Source organism: Ambystoma mexicanum, chromosome 2q, assembly GCF_040938575.1.
Source record: "Ambystoma mexicanum isolate Mex_15411 chromosome 2q, UKY_AmexF1_1, whole genome shotgun sequence".
Classification (NCBI taxonomy): Eukaryota; Metazoa; Chordata; class Amphibia; order Caudata; family Ambystomatidae; genus Ambystoma; species Ambystoma mexicanum.
In genome coordinates, this window is record NC_090924.1 from 58,420,685 (window position 1) to 58,445,357 (window position 24,673).

General features: G+C 51.2%; 1 protein-coding gene across 4 annotated transcripts in view; it reads right to left on the minus strand.

Moving 5' to 3' along the window:
* DNAJA3 (DnaJ heat shock protein family (Hsp40) member A3) overlaps positions 1-24,673 on the minus strand; it is a 743,272-nt gene that overhangs the window by 122,238 nt on the left and 596,361 nt on the right. For all 4 annotated transcript variants that reach the window (XM_069646819.1, XM_069646822.1, XM_069646821.1 and 1 more), the window contains exon 9: positions 20,836-20,951. In XM_069646819.1, the coding sequence (XP_069502920.1) occupies positions 20,836-20,951 (116 nt within the window). The remainder of the gene's footprint in view (positions 1-20,835; positions 20,952-24,673) is intronic.

The following is a 24,673-nucleotide window of genomic DNA, read 5'->3' on the forward strand; positions in this document are numbered from 1 at the left end:
AACGCCGTAGTAGCAGCGATCGCTATTGTCGAATGGGCTCTTGGACGGCCGGGCAACGGTTTGCCAACCAGTGACAGTGCATGATGCAGCCGGAGAGCCATCTGGAAATGGAAGCCTTCCAGAGTGCCTTCCCTTGATTCACAGGTCCAAAGTTCACAAAAAGCTGTGATGTCTTGCGAAAACTCTTCATGCGGTCCACGTAGAACTTCAGCGCTCTAGCTACATCCAGCGAGTGCAAAGTCCTCTCAGCCGGTGACGAAGGCGACAGGAAGAAAACTGGCAACACCAAGGGCTCGTTGAGGAGGAAGTCCGACGGCACCTTGGGCATGAAGGAGGGGTGCGTCCTCAGCACCACCCTCGTCTTGTGGAAAGTCAAGTATGGAGGCTTGCAGGATAGGGCCTGGATCTCTCCCACTCGTCGTGCAGAGGTGATGGCCACAAGGAACGCTGTTTTGCACAACATAAATTTCAACGGTGCCGAATGCAGAGGCTCGAATGGCGGTCCCATGAGCCTGGTCACCACCACGTTGAGCTCCCACGCCGGGGCCGGAGCCTTCACCGGCGGGAACGATTGGAGCAGTCCCTTCATAAATTCCTTCACCAGGCGATGAGACCACAGGGATGAACGCCCTGTAGTTCTGGTTTAACGGGAAATGGCTGCAAGATGGATCTTGACTGAAGCGTGAGCTAGCCCCGCCTTGGCCAGCGACAGCAAGTACGGCAGCACTTGAGGGGCCGTAATACGCAGAGGGCTTATCTTCTGTGCACGGCACCAGAGAGAGAACCTCATCCACTTGTGTCTGTACCACTTTAGAGTTAAGGACGCCCTGGCCTTTGCAAGCACCTCCTTGCAGTCCACCGGGATATCGTACCCTCCAAACTCTAGTGCTGGAGGAGCCAGGCCTGCAAGTTCAGCGACTCCGAGTCGTGATGGAGGATGGCGCCTCCTTCTCTGGAGAGAAGATCTGCGTCTGTCGACAGTATGACTGGGGGGGACGCTGACAAGTCCAGAAGGTCCGGGAACCAGAGCTGTCTCAGCCACACTTGTGCGACGAGGATCATCCTGCACCAGGACCTCTTGAGTTGGTTGACGAGTCGGAGCAGCAACGGGGGGAATGCATACAGGAACAGGCCGTCCCAGGGGAATGAGAAAGCATCGCCCATGCTCCTCGGCTGGGGAAACCTGCTGGCGAACCTCTGGCACTTGGTCGCCATCACAAACGGGTCCATCTGGTGTTTGCCCCATCGTTGGAAAAGTCGATCCACTTGATCCTGACGCAGCTCCCACTCGTGGCACGAGCGCAGCTCCCTGTTGAGCGAGTCGGCGATGACGTTCTTTATTCCTGCTAGATGGAAGGGCACCAGAAACCTCCCCTGGACGATGGCCCGGTGCCACAGATCCTGGGCCTCCTTGGACAGGGCTGGGGGATCTGGTGCCTCCCTGCTATCGGATATAGAACATCGTGGTGGTGTTGTTGGAGAAGACCCTCACCACCTTGCCCTTGAGGGACGGGAGGAATGACCTGAGGGCCCAGAACACGGCTCGGAGCTCCAGGATGTTGATGTGGAGTGACCTCTCCTCCGGGAGCCAAAGGCCTCTCGCGTGCAGATCTCAGATGTGCGCTCCCCATTCCTCCAGGGAGCCGTCCGTCATCACCGTCTCCTGATTTACCGGGGTCTGAAAGTCCTTGCCCGCCTCGAGATGCACGCAGGTGCCCCACCATCGGATCGCTTGGCGGAAAGCCTCGTTGAGCGGAATCCTGTCTTCGAAGCTGCCCGTCGCTTGTATCCAATGGGCGTCGAGGAACTCTTGCAGAGGACGCATCCGTAGCCTGCACAGGCGCACCAGGTAGATGCATGAGGACATCATTCCGAGCGGGGACTTGATGGATCTCACCCTGGCCACATCCGCGGCCAGCAGGCGCTGCACCTTGCCCAAGATGACCTTCGTCCTTTCCTCCGACGGCACCGCCAATCGCGCCACTGTATCGAGCTTGGCTCCCAGAAACAGTGTGACCTGCGACAGGACCAGGTGGGATTTCGAGTAATTGGAGAATCCCAGGTCCATGAGAAGCTGGACGGTCTCTGCTGTGTGTTCGACGGCGAGTTCTCTTGTCCTTGCACGGATGAGCCAATTGTCCAGGTAGGGGTAGATGTGGATCCCCTGCAGGCGCAGCCGCGCCGCCACTGGTGCGAGGCACTTGGTAAACACCCTGGGTGCCGACTTCAGCCCGAATGGCAGGGCCTTGAATTGGTAGTGCCGCCCCAGGACTACGAATCTGAGGAACTTTGGGTGCCCTTTTAGTATGGGGATGTGGAAGTAAGCATCCTCTAAGTCCAGCAACGACAGGAAGACGCCCTCCTCCAGCTGTCCCAGCACGTGCTGGAGGGTGACCATCCTGAACTTTTGAGCCTTGATGTATTTGTTTAACCGCCGCAGGTCCAGGATGGGGAGCCAGCCGCCTGTCTTCTTTCTGATGAGAAAGTACCTTGAGTATACTCCAAAGCCCCGAAGCCTCTTTGGGACGAGCTCGATGGCACCTTTCTTGAGCATCGCCCTTACTTCTAACAGTAGTAGAGGGACGTGATTTTCCTTCCTGGCCACAGGAGGAATGCGGGGGCACTTTAGAAATTCGAGAGTGTGCCCGTGGGCCAGGGCATCCAGCACCCAACTGTCGGTGGAGATGGACTGCCACACGCTGATGAACTTCGCCAGCCGGCCTCCCACCGGCGTGCTCAGGTGGGGCCCGACGCTACGGCCGGTTCAGTCCTGCTTGGAGGCAGCCTTGCCACCTTGGCCACGAGATCCTCCTGCGACGAAGAGCGGGCTGCCTGGCGGTACTTCGAGGAGCTGCCGCCGGATCCCTTGGAGGCACCCTATCGGCCTCTGGCATTTTGAAAGGATGGCTGTCGTTGCTGCAACACTCCCAAGGCTCAAGCAGTCTGTGTGTCGGTCTTGATGGCCTGAAGTGACTCATCCACTGTTTTTCCAAACAGGTTGTTCCCGTTGAAGGGCATGTCCAAAACTTGCCTTGAGCCATCCCCGCCGTTGAAGGCAAACATTGTTGCCCAAATGGCGGAATCCGGTGTCAGCGATATCCGTGGCCACCATTATGGCGTGGTCCAACGCCACCTCACCTTCCTGTAGGTCCTCTTGTCGTCCGGTAGGAAGTCCAGCAGGGGAGCGATCTTGTACCACAGCTCCCTGTCGTAGCGGGCCACAATCGCAAGGGCGTTGGCCGCCTTAATTGTCGCCGCAGACGAGATGACTCATCGTCCCATGGCGTCTAGCTTCTTTTCCTCGCCGTCCGGTGGGGAGGTCGAAGTTGAAGATGACGCCCCAGCCGCCGCCTTCTTGGCTGCCGCCGAGATGACCGAATGCGGGGTCGGCTGTGCCCCAAGGGACAACGGGGCGGAATCGGGAACCCGGTACTTCTTCTCGTACCGGTCCCTCTTGGCAGGCGTCGTGGATGGGTTCTTCAGAAGAGCAAGTCCCTCCTCCCAGAAGCCGTCAATCAATGGTACCGCGAGGACAGTCTTCCCTCTTTGCCTCGTGCTGCTGATATAGGAAACCTTCCTTCTTCTGTTCCTCCGGGCAGAGCCGAAAAAGTTTGGATGCCCTGGTAATCATGGCGTGTAAGGAGCCAATTTCGTCGGGCGGGGAGGCCCGAGGGAGTGGTGATGGAAGGCCCATCCCGTCGACACCACCGTCATCCGTCCCAGTCGTGGCCGTATCTGTTCCCGTGTCATCACTAGGCTCAGGGGAAGGAGGGGAAGGCTGAGCGGGCCGCGAGGGTTGGAACGGCTGGGGAGTGGGGGGTGTGAACTCTCCTCCGCTTGATCGGAGGGCTTCCCGACGGGGCCTGGTTCTGCCGGGTCGTCCGTAGGGGTGAGGGGCAATCTCATCCTCATCTCCGTGCATAAGGTTTGGATTGCCATCAACATGGCCACCGAGTTGTCCTGAGGCTCGGGCACTGGCTGCGACGGGTGTGGCAGTCGCTCCTCCTCCATGGGAGTCTCGTCGGCGCCACAGTCACTCTCTTTGCCTCCTCGGGGTTCCCCTCGTGGGACCGGACCTCCTCGAACCTCTTGTTGAGGCCCTTCACCACTTCAACCAGCTCCTCCTAAGAGGCTGTATCCGTGTCAGTCACCGCCCCCTCCCTCTTTTTCCACTGGGGTCTTCACGGGGGTCTTATCGATGGGCTGAAAAGAGGATTCCCTCCGTGGTGGCAGGGAAACTCTGGGCCCCGAGGTCGCCTCCACTGGGTTGGCCTCCACAGGCTTCGCCAGGGCTGTCGTGACTGCCTCAATAGAGGCTTTCACTGGGTGGATCAAGGCCTTCACTACCTTGGGCACGCTTGAGGCCTTCACCTTGGGGGAGGGGTCACCGCCTCGCTCCCCTTTGGCTGATCCCTTCGAGATCGACAAGGGCCTCTCCAGAAGCTTAGCCGGGTTCTCGGATTTTCCCTTCCCCGAGCCAGAGCGTTGGCTTGTGGTTGATGGTGTCGGTGAGTGTGCCCTGCCTGGCAGCCAAGGAGCCCGACCCTTCGGCGCTCCCGGTGCCCGCGGACTCACAGTGCTTTGCCTTCTGTTGGGCCCGTCGCCGGGGCGCCCTCACAGGACTTAGAAGACCGCTCGGACTTCTTCTCACCTGCTGAGCCCTTCTCCAGCCAGCTGGCAAGGGGGGTTCGACGATCTCTCGTAGTCCGTTCCGACAGGTTCTTGAAAAATGAACAGTCCTTTTCCACATGCGTCTTGTTTTCGTGAAGGCAGTAGAGACATCTCGAATGCTCATCCTCCTTGAAAATATTCTGTAATCCGCATTCAGGGCAGTTCCTGAACAGCTTGGATCCGGGTGTCGAGCTTCCCTTGTCCTGGGCCATGTCCACGAGGTAGGCTTCAGATCTTCTGGAATACTCCAAGAAGCGTAACTAGACGAAAATTCGCCCTTGAGGGGCGTAGAAAATGCCAAAACGGGTCCCCGTTGATCGGAAGTAGAAACGGTGGAGCTTGAGGCTCGATTGACTGAAAAAATGAGATAAAACACTTTAAAAATATGTAAAATGCTGAAAAAGCTTGAGAGCTATAGCACGAGGACTCCCAACACTTGAACGTGTGGTAAAAATCTGAGGATGGCTGCCAGGGGCGGGGCTTAGGGCGAGGGCAGTTATTGGCTGGGGGCAGTATGACCCAGAGGCCAGGGATTGGTTACTTCTAAGAAAGACAGATCAGAAACAAAACTGATACTGATTTTTTCTTTACAGAGGATTCCCAGCCTGACGGGGAATGTGAATCCATGCCAGACCCCATGCTGGAGAAGTGTGCTGCCGTAACTGCCAGTACCTTTGTAAACACCCTGGGTGCCGAGGCAATGCCGAAGGGGAGTACTTTGAAATGACAGTGCTTGTCCTCCATCATAAATCTTAGGTATTTTCTGTGCGCTAGCAACATTGAAATTTGAAAGTATGCATCTTTCATGTCCAGTGTTACCATGTAATCCCCCTGTTTCAACAGCAGGATTACTTCCTGTAAAATGACCATACAAAACTTTTGAGGTTTGACAAACTTCTTAGCTGGGTGCAAGTCTAGCACAGGGCGCATGGTGGGATCCTTTTTGGGTACAAGGAAGTACACTGAATAAATACCTTTGTTTACCTGTAGAATAGGGATGACTTCCATGGTGTCCTTTTCTAGAAGGGTCTCCACCTCTTTCAGCAGGATCTATAATAATAATAATAATAATTTGGCATTTATATAGCGCTACGAACCCTCAGGTATCTGAGCGCTGCTTATTATTACCCACGGTGTGTGGTGCTCATTTATCGACCTCGGAAGGATGAAACACTGAAGGATGAAACGCTGAGTTTGGCGCTGCCGGGATTCGAACCTGCGTTCGCAGGCTCTGCACTGATGTCAAAGCGAGCGCTCTACTCGCTGTGCCACTTGATCTACAGGTGGTCCAAAGTCAGGCGTCTTGATTTTGGCGGTCTGAATTGGGGTGGTTGGGCAAATTCTATGTAGTACCCATGGGCGACCATCTTGAGTACCCACTGGTCTGTTATCCCCTCCCATGCAGTAAGGAAAGATGTTATACGCCCCCCCCCCAACCGGTGTGGCACGGGAGGGGACCTGGATCCAAAGGTCATTTCTGAGGCCGGGGTGCCTCTGGGGTTGGAACCTCGTCCTCTACCTTTCCCACGATGCTGTCCTCTGGGTGGATAAGTGGTGGAGGTTTTAGACCCTTGTCTCGAATTCCAGTTGTTTCCTGTATTATACTGGTTCTGGGGAAAACAAGATTGCCCACGAAAGGACCAGCGGGAGCCGCTTCCTCTCTGAAGAAAGGGTTTCTGGGTAATCTGTTGAAGGAACTCTAGTGTTTCATAATTTTTCTTGGCCGTTTCCAGTGCATCATCCACTACCCAGCCAAACAGGTTGGTCTCAACAGGTTTGTTTATGAGGGCTGCTTGGGTCTCCGGCTTGAAACCGGAGTTCCTCAGCCATGCATGTCGCTTGAGCAATAACCTTGTGCCAGGGTTCTTTACGCTGCCTCTGCAACTTCCAGTGTTCTTGAGCACATTCTGGTTGACTTGCTTGCCTTCCAAAACTATGGCGAGCAACTTGGTCGGTGTAGGTTCTGGCACTTCCTGAAGGCCTTGCAGAAGGTTCCACTAGACGTCTTCATAGCTGGCCAATAGCGTGGTGTTATTGGCTATTCGTGTGGAAAACGCAGTTGTAACCCTCTTTCCCAGTGCATATAGTCTCTTGAATTCCTTATCGGGTGGTGCCTCTCCTGTAGATGGGGGGAAAACCAGCCAGTTTTCTAGTAGTGGTAACCACTAAAGAATCTTGAGTGGCATGTCCCTTGATGTAGGCAGGGTCATCGGAGAAGGACAAGACAACTTTTCCACTCTAGGGTTCACCACCCTGGTTTGGGCTGGCGTCACCAAGGAAGGTGCCCATCTCCTCTTAATAGAATTCAACAAAGGGATGGCCTGGCTGGCCGGAGGTTTTTCTTGGAGTATATCCTCCGCAAAAATCAGAATCTCGTAAAGCTTCTTGAGTGGTGATCTGAAAATGGTCAGCAGCTTTTTTCAAGATGGCGTTAAACGCCATTTGATCGTCAACAGGGGAGGCTTGGTGGGCCGGAGCGGAAGGGGGGGGGGGGGGTCTATGCACAGGGCATCAGGATCCTGGGTGGGAGAAGGGGACGTCCAAGGTTGATCATCAACCCGATGACTGTCTTCTCAATTGTCTATCTGGTCATCCACATTGTAATTTTCCAGAAAGGTAGCAGCCTCATCCTGATCATATTTGTCCATAACATCATCATCTGTCAGGACACAAATATACTCCTCATGTGGATCTTCCAAGGTCCTTTGAAACTTGGATACAGGTGTAAAGGGAAGGTCTTCGAGGTCTCTTGGGAGCAGGCTTCTCAGAATATGACAGTTTTCTTATCTGTCAATACATCCCTCAAATTTCTCCGTGGTCCATGAGGATGAACCAGAGGAGTCCAGGGGAGGAAAGGGTTCATCCTCTTCCCTGTGACGTCAAGATTTGTCCCCTAATGTACTTGACAAAAGGCACAGGACTCATCGTAGTCCTTGCGGGGCACACAGTGCTGTTGCGTGACTTTCGGCACGTCTAAGCCGTTTTGTGCTTCGCCGCCTCCTTCGACCGTTCCTTCAGTCTAACTGCCGAGGCAATCCTTGCGATGCTCTCACAGATGCTCAGGGAATCTGGTTGATCTACCGGCTGAACCGGAGGCTGAGCGGTGGATTTCGGCACCACTGGGGCCTTAAGCAGCGTCTGCAAATCCTCCTGGAGAGCTTCGACGGCGTGTATTTTTTAGTGTTAACGCCCTTTAGTTTGGATTGCCCAGTCGCAGGCTGCGGCGAAGGCTGACGATCGGAGGATCCTGTCGAAGTTTTGACGGTTCCGTTGGCGCTTTGGTACGCTTCAACAGTGCCGCCGGAGCAGAACCTTGGGTTGTGTTTTTGGTGTTATGATCGTGTGCGTCCCTGTCGCCGGGTGTTTTCCCCATAGCGTGACTCGCGTCAGGCCTGGTGTGGTAGGGGACGGGCATCGCGGAACGAGAGCAGTCTGCCGTTAGGTCAATGGCTTCTGACAGAGGCCTGGTCATCGCTAGTCCCCGCTCCATCACTTTCGGCGGTTGTGGCGGCGGAACAACATTCGGCCTGCGACACGCCGTAGGCCGCCCACCACTTCAAGCGGCGCTCCTTAAGCGTCTTATGTCGCAGGAGTCTACAGGCCGCGCAACCCTCTTCTTTGTGGTCGAGGGGAAGACTGTTGTTGCACTGAGAGTGCTAGTCTTTGCACGGATATATGGCCCTACACGAGGGACAAAATCTAAATGGCATCTTTTCCATAGCGAGAGACAGGTACATCGATGAACAAACCCAGGGAGCAGACAGGGTGAAGGAAGAAAGGCATACTTGTAAAGGATATGTCCAGCCTGACCCCACTCTCCCTACTGTTTAGGCCGGCCTGAAGCCCCGGCCACGTGGACGGCAGCGCGCTAGGATCAGCAGGCGTCGAAGGTCTGCAGCAGTCTTCGGCGTTGTTTCACAGGATTCAACTGTCGAAGTGACTTTACGGGAATAACGACAAAGTCAATAAATATGACAATAACGCTATCTCTATGTAAGAGCTCAGCATAAGGGCGGCCAGTAATCTGGGTGGAAAAAAACAATCTGAGGGACCTCGAAGCGTGAGGGATTTTGGGCACACTACAGTTCACATTAGGGATAGTGTTACATACACGCCTATGCAGACGTCCCCTTTCGATCCTCAAAAGACAATATGCAATACTCTGCGGTTGCCACTGGATGTCGGACCATATGCACAGCATGCGATTCTAAGCAGTTTAACAAGCATCAGAAGAACAAGTTACTTCTTACCTTGTAACGTTCTTTCGATGGGATGTTCCTCCGACGTATTCCTTATCTTTGATAATTCGTCTCCAGCTTGCTGGCCTCAGACATTTTTTCAGTAGAGGGCGCTGCGTGTCGACGTCCGCCGAGTCGATGTCCCTCGACGGCCACTGTATCGGTGCCGACGTCACCATGCCCATAAATAGCCACACGCGGCATCCGTTGCTCAGTTACGTTTTGTAGTATAAGAAAAGTCATGCCCGAATTGGTTATTGACCTTGAAGGAGCGTAAGCTACAACCGCAAGGGAAGTATTACTGCGGGGATGGATGGGAGGGGCGATAAGGAATACGTCGGAGCAACAACCCATCGAAAGAAAGTTACAAGGAAAGAAGTAACTTGTTCTTCGAAGGGATTGTGTCCTCCGACGTATTCCTTATCTTTGATAGACTCCCATAGCAGTGGCATGTAATTGGAGGTGGGAGTAAGAATGTCATGTATCCCTTTAGGGATGAACCGAATGTAATACGGCTTTGCCAAATCTAGTCTCTTGACTAGTGGAGGAAACCAGGTTGTAAAATTTTGTGAATGTATGTCCGGACGACCAGGTGGCAGCCGCATATATGTCTGACCGGTGAGGGCCGAAGAGGCTGCGATACCCCTGGTTGAATGAGCCCTAAGATTTTGGGGTGGCTCTTTCCCTGCCAGTTTCTAACATTCCAGAAAAGCCAAGATAAACCACCTGGAAATGGTTTGTTTTGTTATGGGTAATTCCAACTTGTGACCTGGGTATCCTAAAAACAGTTGGTCTGCTTGCCTGATCCAAGCCATTCTGCTGATGTAAAAGCTTAGAGCTCTCCTTGGGTCCAGCCTATGTAGTCTTTCTTCCTCTTTCCCCAGATGGGGAGGAGGGTAGAACAAAGGTAAGGTAATTTTCTGAGTAATATGAAATTCAGAAACCACCTTTGGGAGGAAATTAGGCTTCACCTGTAGGACAAGTTTGTCCTTGTGGAAAATTGTATGTGGGGGGTTTACAGGAGAGAGCTTGTAGCTCGCTCACCCTCCTAGCAGATGTTAGTGCTACTAATAGGACAGTTTTAAGTGTGAGAAAACTCAGCGAACAAGAGTGAAGTGGTTCGAATGGAGTGCCCATTAGGAAGTTTAAGACTAGGTTTAAGTCCCATAAGGGAACTTGGAATGGTTTTGGAGGATAAACATTAGTCAATCCCTTGAGAAATGGTATCACTAGAGGTAGTTTGAAATACGATGGTTCCTCCGCAGTGCGCTTGAAGATTGAAAGCGCTGCGAGATAGCCTTTTACAGTGCCAACTTGAAGGCCTGAGTTTGCCAAGTAGAGTAGAAACGATAACACCGTTGGTGTACTACATGAAAAAGGGTCGATATTCCCTTCTCTACACCAGCTGCAAAATTGGTTCCAACGGCAGCGGTATAAAGACTTTGTTGCTGGCCTTCTGGCCGAAAGCAACACCTCCATGAAGTCATCAGGGAGGCCCCAATCCTTGTACCTCACCCTTTCAGAAGCCAAGCGTGAAGGTTGAGGGTTCGGATGTCTGGATGGAGAACCTGACCTCCCTTCTGCGAGAGAAGATTCTCTTTGAGTGAAGACGGGTTGGAGGGCGATGGACATATCTAGAAGGTCCGGGTACCACGTTCTCCTGGCCCAGTCCGGGGCAATTAGGATCATGGTTTTCCGGAATCTTCTCAACCTCCTGATCATTTGAGGAATAACAGGGACTGGTGGAAACGCGTAAAGGAGTGGAAACTCCCAGTCCACTACGAACGCGTCGCCTAGAGCTCCTCTCAGGGGAAATTCCCTTGAACAGAACAGATCGCACTTCCTGTTGGTGCTTGTGGCGAACAGATCCACCTGAGGGGGTCCCCAAAGGGCGAAGATCTCTTGAAGGACTTTCTGAGCTAGCTCCCACTGGTGGGAGATTGTGCTCTGTCTGCTCAGAGCGTCCGCTGTCAAGTTCTTCTCTCCGGCTAGGTGGAGTGCCGATAGATTCCTTCCTGAATTGCCCAAAACCAGAGCTGCATTGCCTCTCTGCACAGTGGCAGTGATCCTACGCCTCGTCTTTTGTTGAGGTAGTGCATGGCCACCATGTTGTCCGTCATTATCAGGACATTTTTCCCTTGTACTGATGGCAGGAAAGCTTTCAGCGCTATCGCTCTCAGCTCCAATAGGTTGATGTGTAGTCTGGACTCCGATGGAGACCAAAGACCGCTGATGGTCAAGTCGTTGGCATGGGCTCCCCACCCCGTGAGTGAGGCGTCCGACTACTGTTATCTCCGGCCATGGTTGCCAAAACAGTTCTCCTTTCAAGATGTTCTCTGGATAGGCCCACCATTGAAGGTCACGGGCTACCTTGTCCGGAATCCGGAGGAGATCCGTCATTCTCCCTGAGAATTGTGACCACTGAGTTCTCAGTGCCCACTGAAGAGATCTCATTCTCAGGCGAGCCTCTGGCACATGGAAGATGCAGGATGCCATGAGGCCTAGCAACCTCTAAAAGTCGAAGGCTGGGAGACCTTGGGCATTTTGAAACTTGTTGAGAATCTGCAGAATATCTTGAGCCCTCACCTCTGGTGGCGAGGCTTTTCCCAGGGAAGTGTCCAGGACCGCTCCAATGAACTGGAGTCTCTGTGATGGTATCATCTGTGACTTCTTTAAATTGAGGGAGAAGCCCAGTTTGTGAAGGAAGTGGCATACAATCTAGCTGGATCTGAGCTTGTTCCGAAGATACAGCCCTGATCAGCCAATCGTCCAGGTAGGGGTAGACGTGGATCCCCTCCCTCCTTAGACTTGCAGCCACTACCGACATTAGCTTGGTGAAGACCCTCGAGGGAGAGGTCAGCCCAAATGGCAGAACTCGAAATTGATAATGAGTCGCCAATTGCGAACCTCAGGTATTTCCTGTGTTTGAGATGGATTGGCACATGGAAATAAGCATCCTGAAGGTCCAGAGATACCAGCCAGTCCTGGAGCTGGAGGGCCTGAAGGATCTGAGAGAGAGTTACCATCTTGAACTTCTCCTTCCTGAGGAACTTGTTCAATTCTCATAAGTCCAGGATGGGTCTCAGTCCTCCATCGTCCTTTGGTATGAGAAAGTGGGGGGAGGGGGGGGGGGGGGGGGGGGGGGGGGGAAGAGTACCAGCCCTTGTTCCTGTCCACTACAGGTAGCGGTTCTATGGCACCTTTCTCTAGCAGGTCTACAATTTCCTGCAAGAGGAGCGGATCTGGAACTTTTAGAGAGCTGTGCCCCGGTGGATGACTGAGGGATGTGTAGAAAGGGTAGGCAGTAACCCTGGGCGACTGTCTCCAATGCCCAAGCATCTGACGTTATAGCCTGCCATTCCGTCAGATGGTGAGTTAACCTGCCCCCTACAGGTGTTGTGTGGAAAGACCTCAGAGTGGTTTGGGGGCGGCTGATGTAGATGCCGAGGGTAAAGAAGCACCTGCTGCTGCTGCGGCTTTAGTACTTTTGACCTGTCCACCTCAGGTGGATATCCTTTGGCCTCTTTGAGCCAGCTGTCGTCTGCCTTTCCCGAATGCGGAATAATAGCGAAAGGACTTTCCTCTTCAAGAGGTTCCTGAGGGGCGAAAAGGAGTTTGGCGGATTGCAGCTCCTACAATTTTGCTGCTGCTTTAGATGTCTGCAGCTTTTCCAGACTGTCATCAGCTTTTTTTACGAATAATGAAGAGCATATTCAAAAGTCTGGCCTGTACATCTGGAGCAAAGCCAGACTTTCGCAACCACGCATGCCTGCGGATTGTTGTACTTCCCGCCATGGCCCTGCTGATACTGTCAGCGGAATCGATGCCAGTTTGAAGTGACTCGCACATGGCATCCTCGCCATTTTTAATAATGTTAAGGAAGGCTTCCTTTTCCTCTCCTTCGGGTATGCAGTCAGCCGCTGATGAAGCACACTCCCACAGTGTGTGACTGAACCTGGCGAGCGTACAGGTGGCGTTGATGGACTTCAACGCCATACTACAAGCAGAGAAGACTTTCTTTGCCATAGAATCATACTCTTGTCATCTCTATCCTGTGGGACAGTAGGGTAAGTTGTCCTGCTGCTTGATGAAGTTGCCGCTTGCACCACCAGGCTCTCTGGAGTCAGGTGTTTTGATAAGTATTCAGGGTCAGCTGCAGCTACCCTATACTTGGTTGACAATCTTTTATTGACAGCAGGGATAACAGGAGTTTCCCAATTAGATGAAATCTTTCTTTGTAAGGCTGCATGGAAGGGGACCACAGGATCCTCCTGTGGACCTTTGTCTAATATGTCTGTCAGGTCATCCTGTTGAAAAAGAGGCGAAGGCGCAGACCAACCCATACATTCAATAATCCTTGCCATCAGGGTTCTATAGGGTGTTGCAGCATGTTCCCCTGGGTCTGGCTTAACAGATTCCACTTCTGGGGAAGTGTCAAGCCCACTTGCCTCATGTAATGACTCCTGTAGGTCTTTCAACCTTCTTTCCTCAGAGGTGAAATCCTCTCAAACAGGTAGTGTGGTCCTCTGCAACCCAAAGGTTTCCTGGTCAGAATCTTCCCCCTCTTCATAAATTGAAGATAATCCAGGGTACTCTGACCTTTGAAATGGTGTAAAACCCATCTCTAAGGCAGAAGGAGCCAAACTTGTCATTATTGGGCGAGAAAACGTTGAAGTCGTCGACGCCGATGTGACAAGCTTCGAAGGCGCCGAGAACGGCGTCGAGAAAACTGGAAGAGGCCTCGAAGAACTCGATCGGGATCCTACTCGAGGATGTCGACAACTGTCTCGGCGTCGTGCCGGAGGCTCTTGGAATCACAGTTGGCTGTGGAGTAGCTGTGGTCTTCTCTTTCATCAGAACCCTTCGACGACGGCGTTGAAGACTGTGCCTTCTTGCCCGATGGCTCGTGGCGCTCTCGGGTGGAATGTTTCGCCGGGTGCAGCGACTCGCGGCTTTTTGATTTTTTGGGTTTTTCACCCGGGGTATCACCCTCAGCTGTCTTCGAGGGGGTCGAGGCCGCTTTCTCGAAGACGCTTAACATTTTCTTTCTGAATTCCTCCCACTCAGCCTGAGAGCTGTGTTTTGTGGGACAGGAGACCCTTTCTGGGGAAACAGAAGACGAGAAGGAAGGAGATCTTCGACGTCTCTTCTTTGAGTGTCTTGATCTCGACGAATGGTGGGAGCTACTTCGAGATCTAGAATGGGAATGTTTTCGATGGCGAGGAGCCGAAGAAACTTTCGAGGAGGTTCTGACTGACTTAACTCTCTCGAGCTTCCCCTTGCGCTCCTTCAAGGCTTTCGCCGTCATGGACATGCAGTCCTCACACTCCGAACAATGGTGCTCGGCTCCCAAGCACCACAAGCAGATCCTGTGTGGATCCGTTATCGACTTTTTTTAGCACAGTCTCGACATTTTTTGAAGCCGGATCGCAGCATCATCGGTTCCGATGAAGATGCCATCGAGAACGAGTTGGTATATTCAAGTAGATATAGAATGTTTATTCTGACTGAACTGAGCAACGATGTTCCAAGGCCCCACGAAGCGCAGAAAAACGGAACTGAGCAACGGACGCCGCGCGTGGCTATTTATGGGCATGGTGACGTCGGCGCCGATACGGCGGCCGTCGAGGGACATCGACGAGCAGCGCCCTCTACTGAAAAACTTTCCGAGGCCAGCAAGCTGGAGACGAATTATCTGGAGAAGGAATATCTTTTACAGTAAGTAATGCATGTCTTCTGATGCTTGTTAATCTGCATAGAATCACATACTGTGCATAGACTAGTGAGCAGTACCCGGAGTTGGAGTGTGTTGTGAGAAGGAACAGTAGAGAAAAGATGTCTTAGAACTGCTTGTCCCACCTGAGAATCAGACCTAGAATGAGTGTCTAGGCAATAGTGTTTTGTAAAGGGGTGTACAGAACTCCAGGTTGCCACTTTGCAAATGGACTCCAGGGGAACATTTGCAATGAATGCTATGGATGTCCCAGTGCTTCGAGTAGAGTGTGCTCTAGGCTTGAAGGGCAGTTCTCTCATTGCAAGAGTGTAACATAGTGTGATGCATTTGACAATCCACCTTGAGATTGCTGATTAAGAGACAGGATCCCCTTTTCTACCAGCTGCCACTGAAACAAAGAATTGTTTAGTCTCAGTGATTTAGTTCTTTCCATGTAAAACATGAAAGCCCTGCGTGCGTCTAGTGTGTGAAGGCTTCTTTCGGCCATGTTAGTAGGTTTCTGGAAGAATGTGGGTAGTTCGATTGACTGGTTCACATGGAACTTTGAAATAAATCTCGGCGCAAACCTGGGATGTGTGCGCAGAACTACCTTATCCTTGTGGACTGTAACAAAGGGGTCTAAAACAGAAAGAGCCTGTAGTTCGCTAACCCTTATGATAGAAGTGATAGCCACTAGGAAGGCTGTTTTATAAGTCAGATCTTCAGACTTGCTTTATGCATAAGCTGAAAGGGAGCTCCCATGAGCCTGGTCAAGACCACATTCAGATCCCACGCAGGGGCTGGATGAGAGATGGGAGGATAAATCCTCTTAACCCCTTCCATAAAGGCTTTAATTACTGGTATCTTCCACCACAGTACTTTTTGTTGTGATGTGGTGTAGGCTGACAGCGCAGCCAGATGAACCTTTAGGGAATTGAAGACTAACCCAGAGTCCAACAGGTGGGTTGGATACAACACAATGTGTGAGGGTGAGCAATCGATGGGATTGACTCCCTTGGAATTGCACCAGACAAACCGTTTCCATTTGCTGGCATATCAATAACGTGTAATAGGCTTTCTCGCTTTCCTGAGAATGTCCATGCATATGACCTCAGGAGCCAGGCTGCTAAGTTCAGAGTTTGTGGGCATGGGTGGAGGGTCTCTCCTCTGTCCTGAGACAACACGTTGTACAGGCAGGGCAGTTTGACTGGTGGTGAGAGGGACATCTCCATCAGGTGAGCGAACCAGGGTTGGCGGGCCCACATGGGGGCCACCAGTATCATGGTAACTGGCTGCTGGTGCATCGGGGGGGGGGGGGGGGGCTTTAAACCGTAGACAAATTTCCCCGACTAAGTTCCCCTTAAATCGGTTCTGGGGGTACCTGGAGGCGTAGTCTTGGCATTGGGCGTTCTCCTGTGTAGCGCACAGGTCGATCTCTGTGCAAACAGCCCACGGTAAAGGTGCACCAAATTAATGCAATGGTTCACTGACACCAGCCATTAAAGTTACGTTTGTCCTTGTAACATAAATGTTACATTTAAAATGAGAAAGGGGATACTCAGCATCTCCCCAGCACTCTACATAAGGGGTGATGCTGGTCTCACCTAATAAAATGTAAAAGGGTTCCAAAGATCCTTTCTACCCTTGTGAACTGTAGTTCTCACAAGGTAAGCCAGATAAACTTAAAAGGGGAGCCCCTAGGGCAACCCAGCAACAATAGGCACTTATTGCCAAAAAAGTTGTCAAAGAAGTTAACTTTTAAAACACTATGGAGTGTTTTAAAAATGACACCCATAAACAGAGTTAACTATTCTGTGAGCGTGGAACAAAATTCCCACTCCATGAGGTATACAGAACAAATAATTACCAGCCCAGCAAAATGTTCTGGGATCGATAAAGGTTAGGAAGATGCATCATTGATATGAAATTCTTACTCAACCTACTTGCCCAGGAAAGCTGCTGCTTTCATGGACGAGTGCGCCGTTGTGCGCATGTGGCCAAGGAAGGGGGGCTCAGACCACCTAGTGCCAGTCAACATCACTGCTGCCAGAAAGCCTGCTACAGGGGTGGGTGTGAATCCAGAGGGTGTCCCAGATTGGAAATCTACTGGACGTTTTTTGTGGTTCAGATCCTGAACATTGGTGAGCTTGGACTTGCTTCCGTCTCAGATTTCGGTTTGGACAACTTCTGCAGCTATTATTCAGATCATAGTTGGAGCCAAGAATCCCTCGAAGAAGAGCAGCCTGCTGAAGATACGAAGACAACTCCTGAAGTGACCTAGCATCCCTTACATTAGGCAGCCCGGTGAAGACCTACGCCCCTGCCTGATCTCTGAAGACTCTGAGTGGTGCTTCAGCCCTTTGACTAGTGCGACTAACTAGTGTGGACGCCTTTGAGGATCCTGCCTTTCTGAGCCTTCGATGTGTCCCTGGACTGTACGGTGCACTGACCAGCTCTCTCCTGGACTACCTCGCAAGAAGTATCGCTAGTCTACATTAGAGTCTGGAACTTCAGTGGTCGCCTGCTTGTGCCACCAGTAGCGTTCGCCCCTGCTTGTGCTAGTAGCGTTTGCCCCGAATTCCAGCTTTCCAACTTCAAGGAACCTGACCTGGAGCAGCTTATGTGACCGTGACTGGAAGGATGATTTTCATTGCCTGTGTGCCTATACGGTCTCTGGAAATCGCCTTCCTCCAACCTGTGAAGTGTCCTGAAGAGGTCTGCATTGGTGGATTCTGTATTTGTTGAAAACTGTTGCATCTTCCTTTTCCATTCAGCCGGAAGAATCCTCGAAAACTGCAACTCCTGGGTAACTCTCACTGGAACAAACCTCAGAAGATCGAACCCCCGACAATCCCCATAAGATCCATGAAGTCATCTGGGAAACTGCATCAGGGGTATAAGTAAACGCATTGTACCTCACCTCACCCCCCCCCCCCCCCCCCCACATCCCCCATCCCCTGCCGTGTCAGCCATAGGACAATATTGGGAACAAGTCTGTCGTCTCATTCATTCCATTCCACACAGCTTGAGTCGCCAAACCTGGGTCAGGTACCCTGCCCCTTGGTTACCCATCAGCACATGCCTATTGAACCCTACTTGCAGACACATTCTAGTGAAAACATTGTGGCTCTGGTGACTTATGGGGTACAAAGCCCATTCAATACTACCCGTTAGATTCATTCTTCTGAGTGTTAAGAAGGCCTACAATAACCATTTTTATATTTGACTGTCTAAATTGAATTGTGTGCCTTGATTGGATTATGGCCAACTTCTCAGAGTTCCCTGTTCACTATAACTAGGGTGGTTTTATAAAATCTGTCCACCAGGCTAGATTCTAGAAATCCATCTCAACAGGGAAAGCGCAGCGAAAGATTTGCCAAAGTGGACAACTGACAACACGGACCAATGGGAGGGAAAGAGAGAAAGAAAGAACACGAGAGAAAGAAAGAACACGAGAGAAAGAAAGAACACGAGAGAAAGAAAGAACACGAGAGAAAGAGAGCACGAGAGAAAGAGAGCACGAGAGAAAGAGAGCACGAGAGAGCACGAGAGAGCACAGCTCTTTTGCTGGACTTTAAGACTTTTTGATTTTTATCCTGGAGCAAGGGAGACCTTTTTCTCACTCTCTCATGGATTCTCTGATTTGAACCCTGTGCTTTTTTTGGTTTTGGAGTCTGAAACTCCATAGGCATCATCTTTTTGTATTGTGACACACAGCACCTTCAGAGCTGTATCACAGAGAAGTCCTTTGATTTCTCAAAGGTTTAAATACCTTCTCTTGGATAAACTGTTTCCAAGAGTAGTAAAGTGAAATTGACTTTACTTACCTTTTTCTCTTTGTAGATCCAGCACACACCATCTTATGTGGAGTGCTAGGGGGTTACTTACTATCCCCTTTGTCTACCTTCTCATGTAACATTTTTCATGTTAGCATTACTACATTTGATGGCTGGTGGCAGCAGTTTAATTTTCCTACCATTGTGCATGTTTACAGCAGGCTGAATCTTCAACTACACTATTGCACCCATGGGTGCCCATTTAATCAAAATGGCCTTGGTCGTCTTTCTTCGCCATTTCTTGTTTGTAAGGTCCTTTCTTGAAATTTACTCTGCGCGCCAAACCAGGTTTGGTCCCTGTGTTTCGTCTCACTGGTGGCTCCAGCATTTCTGGCAGGGCAGGAAGCGAGGGAGGTTTCCGAAACTCCCTGTGCGTAGTCTCCATGGTTACAGGAATGCACTCAAAGGTGATTGGTTGGCTGGCTGTCCTTGGAGGACAGGCACTCTGCTGTGTGAGCGACAGCTGGGCTGCGAATGAAAGGGAGAAACTTGCATAAAAGGCGAGTTCTTTTGCAAGGAAGGCAGAGTCAGCCACTGGACGAAAGAACCGAAGAAGAAACTGTAAAAGAAGCTTCCTGCACCCTCCTGAACCGTTGGTTTGCCTGGTGAAGCAGTGCTGAAGCTCTATATTTAGAATTGTCTAGAGAAGCCCGGAACGGACGACTTCTCCCCTTGGGTTGGTGGGAACAACTGATCCCAAGACAAACTTGACTGGAACCCCTCTACCTGCTGGCTGTACTTCTTCACTGGTGCTGGAACCAAGTGCCAGGGGACAGGAACACCAGAATCCAGTGCATCGTTTTTAAGCTGGACCCGAGCTCCAGGAAGATCCTACGGACTCCCTCGAAGCAGGACTGCCCAAGCCTGAGCCACCCCAACAAAGTGCTGGACCCCAGAAGCAAGGGGAGCCCATAAGGTGTCGAAGAACCACAGTGGTGTGATTTGCGAGTAGCTGAAACCGCAAAGTGCCACCGATCTGAATTGTGCCCGTTGCTGCCGCTGACCTTCAAACAGTAGTGCAGGAGTCCCCAGACGTCCTCCCTCTTGTACCCACGACTGAGGCCCAGGAACAATAGGATCTGCAGGACTACAACAGGAAATGAAGCCAGCTGGATCCCTTTCTTCAGACTCCAAGTACTGTGTATCTAGGAGTACTTACCTTCAATTGTGTGTAGCTTGCTTGTTCTCACTGGAGACTTGCATTTGCTGCCTTTTGCAGAGTTGCTTACATATATGCTTCTCACAAGCCTTCCAGCTTCTGGCCCAACAGTGATTCCTTTTGCTACAAAACTCTCTTTAACATTGTGCAAGACCTTTGTGCTATCTTCAAAAGTGTCTCAACTTTCCTAGACTTCTTTCAACTGACATTGGCTGTCCTGGCTCCCTGTAGATTCTTCTTACCCTCTGGCTTTGTGTTGATCTGTCGATCTATTGATTCTTGGGTAAGTATATACCTACCTTACTTGTATAGCTGGGAAAAGGTTAACCTATATTTCATTGGGGGATTGTAAAGTACTTACCTGTTTGGAGAAACTTGTTAACCATTGTTTCCTTCCCTAACCTTTCACTTTTTCCACAAACTCCAGTATTGCATTTAAGTGTAAAGTGATATACCAATGCCCACAGTGTTCTAGCTATTGAAATCACCTCAGGGTGTAGGAAGTGTGTGTGACATCCCAAAAGGGTACCTACTTAACTGAAAGAGTATATTTTTGAAGTGTATTTGATTGTTGTCAATTGCCCCCTTCTAAAGAAGGCTTATTTTAAAACTGACTAAAATTAATAATTTAATCAAGAAACCTTGAGTACAAGTGTTATTTGAATACATGTCACTATGAAGCTCTATGTTGCAACCCTACAGCTCACATTGACCCCTCTTTAGATAAGCCTGCCTGATCAGTCACTATACCAACTTGTGAAGTACAGGCCTATACCAAAGGTTGGGTTACCTATTGCCAAGAGGACACGATTGGTGTAGTCTCCCACAGGGTTACTCCATACAATCTTGCATGACAGAGAGAAAGACTGCTGAAACACCATCCTAACACCATTGAAATCCACATTGGGGAACCTGTAGAAGTACCAGAGGGAGGAAGGTAGATAAGGCGATGGCCTTAAGGTCCTCGTCAAAAGACTCGGTTAGAACCATACAACATGGATTACATGTCTCTAGTCTTCCAGCCCATCCTGTTGGGGAGTAGGAACTTCTGAGGTAGGGTAGAAGGAGGCCATGAGAAGGACGAGGGTGAGACTAGGGAACCCAGTAGTCTGGCCTACCTACCATTATTCACCAGTAAAGCCTTTGACAGATAAATAAAAATACCTCATTATCTGGGTCATATTGAAGCCATCTGTGAGATTCCACGCAGATACTTACTTGGGGACACGAATCTTAATATGAATGTAGTGGTCTCCATATCCATAACTGTTTACCCTTGGAATGCCTTTCCCAGCCATGCGAATCCTCTGGTCTGCCTGAATACCAGGTGGGATCTAGGGTCAAAGGACAAGTTGAAACATGTTATTATGGAATCTCTAAAAATATGAGCAAATTTACCTTTCAATGTTACATTTAAACTGCATAATAAAAGGAGAAACAAGTTAGTTACCTGTGACTCCTGTTCTCCAGCATGGGTCTGGCATGGATTCACATCCTTGTGAATATTCCGTTATCAGAATGAGAATCCTCAGTAAAAGAAAATAAAACGTTTTCACTTTAGCTTGAAAACTCTTACTCCTCTAAACCAATCACGGTGCTCTGCATCATACTTCCCCATCCAATGACAGACCTTTCCTTAAGCTTCACCGCTGGCAGCCATCTTCAGATTTGGTAGTACGTAAAGTGCCAGTATGAACCAAGAAGAGCCACAGAGGGAAGGCAGGAGGGTTTGCACGTGAACCCCTGCCAGACACATGCTGGAGAACAGGAGTTACAGGTAACTAACTTGTTCCTTCTCCAGCATGGGGTCTGGCATGTAGTCACATGCTCATAAATAAAGATTACACAGTAGTACACATACAAAACCATGGTGGTTGGCAAGGCTCAACAGAAGTAAAAACACTCACCCCTGGAACAGACTGACCTCAAGTGTACAGGTTGCGTGGCACTGCTTGGCCGACCAGGACTCTTCCCTAGAATCCCTGCCAATGCAGCGGAACCTCGTAAAGGTGTGCATGGAGCTCCACATAGCAGCACTGCAGATGTCGAGCAGGGGCACACCAGGGAGAGTTGCTGCTGCAGTGGCTCTGGTGGAATTGGCTATCGGCCGGTTTGGACGGGATCTGTTAGCTAAGGGATAACAGTGCATGATGCAGCCAGAGAGCCATCTGAAGATGGACGCCTTTGACAAGGCCTTCCCATGATTCATAGGTCCACAATTGACGAACAATTGAGAAGTCTCCCAAAACAGATTTGTACGTGCGACATAAAACTTCAAGGCACGGGCAAAGTCGAGCGAATGCAAGGCCCTGCCCGCTGGTGACGACGGATTCGGGAAGAAGACAGGCAACCCCAATGGCGTGTTGAGGTACAACTCTGATGGCATCGGCATAAAGGTGGGGTGTGTGCGCAGTTATTACCACCCAGGTGGGGTGTGTACGCAGTACCACCCTTGAAGCGTGGAAGGACAAATACGGCTGCTTACAGGACAGGGCCTTGACCGCCCGACCCGCCTGGCTGAGGTGATCGCCACAAGGAAAGCAGTCTTCCACGAGAGAAACTTGAGCAGGGTTTGCTGCATCGGCTTAAAGGGGGCCTCCATGAGTTTAGTCAAGACCACATTAAGTTACCAAGCTTGGGCAGGGGCCTTCACTGGCGGAAAAGTCCTTAAGAGGCCCTTGAGGAGCTCCTTGACAAGTCTGTGCAACCACAGGAAAGGCCGTCCTGTTGTAATGGGATATGGTGGTGCGGTGTACGTTGATAAGAGGCGTGAATCAGTCCAGCCTTGGCCAAGGAAAGTAGGTATGGTAGGAGCTGCTGGGCTGTGACATGCATAGGAGGAATCTTCCGTGCCCTGAACCACAAAGAGAAATGTTTCCACTTATGGCCATAGCACATCAACTTTGAAGAGGCTCTGGCCTTGGCCAGGATGTCCATACATTCCGCAGGTACAGAAAATCCAAATTCTAGGGCTGCAGGAGGCAGGCCAGAGGTTCAGCAACACGGTTGTGGTGTAGAATCCCCCCTCACTCTCTGGCAAGAAGATCAGGAAGTAGAGGCGGCCTGATGGATGGAGCCGCTGACAGACATAGCAGGTCTGGATACCAGATTTGTTGCGGCCACGCTGGAGCGACGAGCATCATCCTGCAGTGATAATTAGTGCGTTAATCACTCGTAGCTTAAGTGGGAATGGAGGAAAAGCGTATAAGAAAAGTCCCTCCCACAAGAACGCATCCCCATGCTCCTCGGCTGCGGGAACCTGCTGGTGAACTTCTGACACTCTGAATACATCGCCATCTCGAAGAGGTCGATCTGGGGTTGACTGCATTTGTGGAATAGAAGATCCACTTGGTCCTGGCGAGGCTACCACTCGTGGCATGAATGCAGCTCCCTGCTGAGCCAGTCTTTGATGGTGTTTTTGGTGCTCGCCGGGTGGAAAGGGACGAGAAACAGGTCCTGACGTATGGTCCAGTGCCACAGATCCTGGGTTTCCTTGGAGACGGAGAGCACTTCCCGCCCTGCAACTGGATGTAGAAAATGGCGGTGGTGGTGTTCGTGAAGATACTTGCCACCTTGCCCCTCAGCGATGGTAGGAAGGACTTGAGGGCCCAGAAGACGGCCCAAAGCTCCAGGACGATGTGAAGGTTCTTTCTTCTGGCAGCCAGAGGCCTCTGGCATAGAATTGACCGCTGTGTGCTCCCCAACCTTCCAGAGAAGCATCTGTGGTGACCGTCTCCTGTTAAGGAGGGACTTGGAATGGAGCACCTTGTATGAAATGAGGGTGCATTCCCCACCACTATCGCCTGTCGGAGCTCCTTGTTGCGGGCGATCTTGTCCGTCCAGGATCCCGGAACTTCGCATCCAGAAACTCATGGGGAGGCCTCATCTGTAGTCTGCAAAGGTAGACAAGGTTGATGCAGGATGACATTATGCCCAGCAGCAACTTGACAATTCGCACAGTAGCCGACCGTGCCGACAACATGCGCTGCACCTACACTAGGATAGCTATCAACCTTTCTTCCGAGGAAGACAACAGAAAAGTTAATGTGTTGAGTCGTGCTCCCAGAAACAGAACATTTTTTAATGGCTCCAGGTAGGACTTCGAATAATTTATTGAGAATCCAAGATGTGTCAGCAAACGCACAGTCCTTGCCATGTGCTGGCTCACCAGTGCGTAGGAGCGGGATCAGACGCGCCAATCGCCCACATAAGGGTAGACGTGGATGCCCTCGAGACAAAGATGTGCCGCCACCGGAGCCAAGCATTTCTTAAAGACCCTTGGGGTAGATTTCAGGCCGAAGGGGAGCGCCTTGAACTGATAGGGTCTCCCCTGGACCACAAACCGCAGAACGTGTGGTGCTTCTGGTGAATGCTGACAATGAAGTAGGCATCTTCCAGATCCAGCGATGCCAGGAAGTCGCCTTTCTCCAGTTGTCAGAGCACATGCTGCAACGTGACCATCCTGAATTGCTGGGACTTCAAGTACTTGTGGAGGCCGTCTCGGGTCCAGAATCGGCCTCCACCTCCCTGATCTTTCAGACCAGACAGTATCTGGAGTACACTCCGGCACCCCGTTCCTTAACAGGACGTGGACCTTCTGCAACAGCTGCGCCACGTGTTGTCGAACCACCAGGGGACTACGAGGACACCTGCACTGGAACTCCAAGGAGTGCCTCTTTTCTAGAGCGTCCAGCACCTTTCTGCCTGTGGTGATGGTCTTCCACACATCGACTAACCTCGCCTGCCAGCCTCACAATGGGTTGCACAAGTGTGCCACCCCCCGCTCCCCCCAAGCCCACGGTGGGTTCAGGCCTGTTTCAGGGTTGGGGGCTCTGCCCTGTCCTCCGCTGCCTTATGCCTGCGAGTGACCTCTTTAGGTCTATTGAGTCGAGGAGCAGGAAGACTGTCGGATAAGGGGTGGTATATCCCTTGGAGGACCAACCGGACTTTCCGCTCGAGGAACAAAAGGATGACCGATGTTGCTGTAGGGTACCCAGCGAACGTGCTGTCCCCCATGTCCGTCTTGATAATTTGCTGAGACTCGTCGACAGACTTG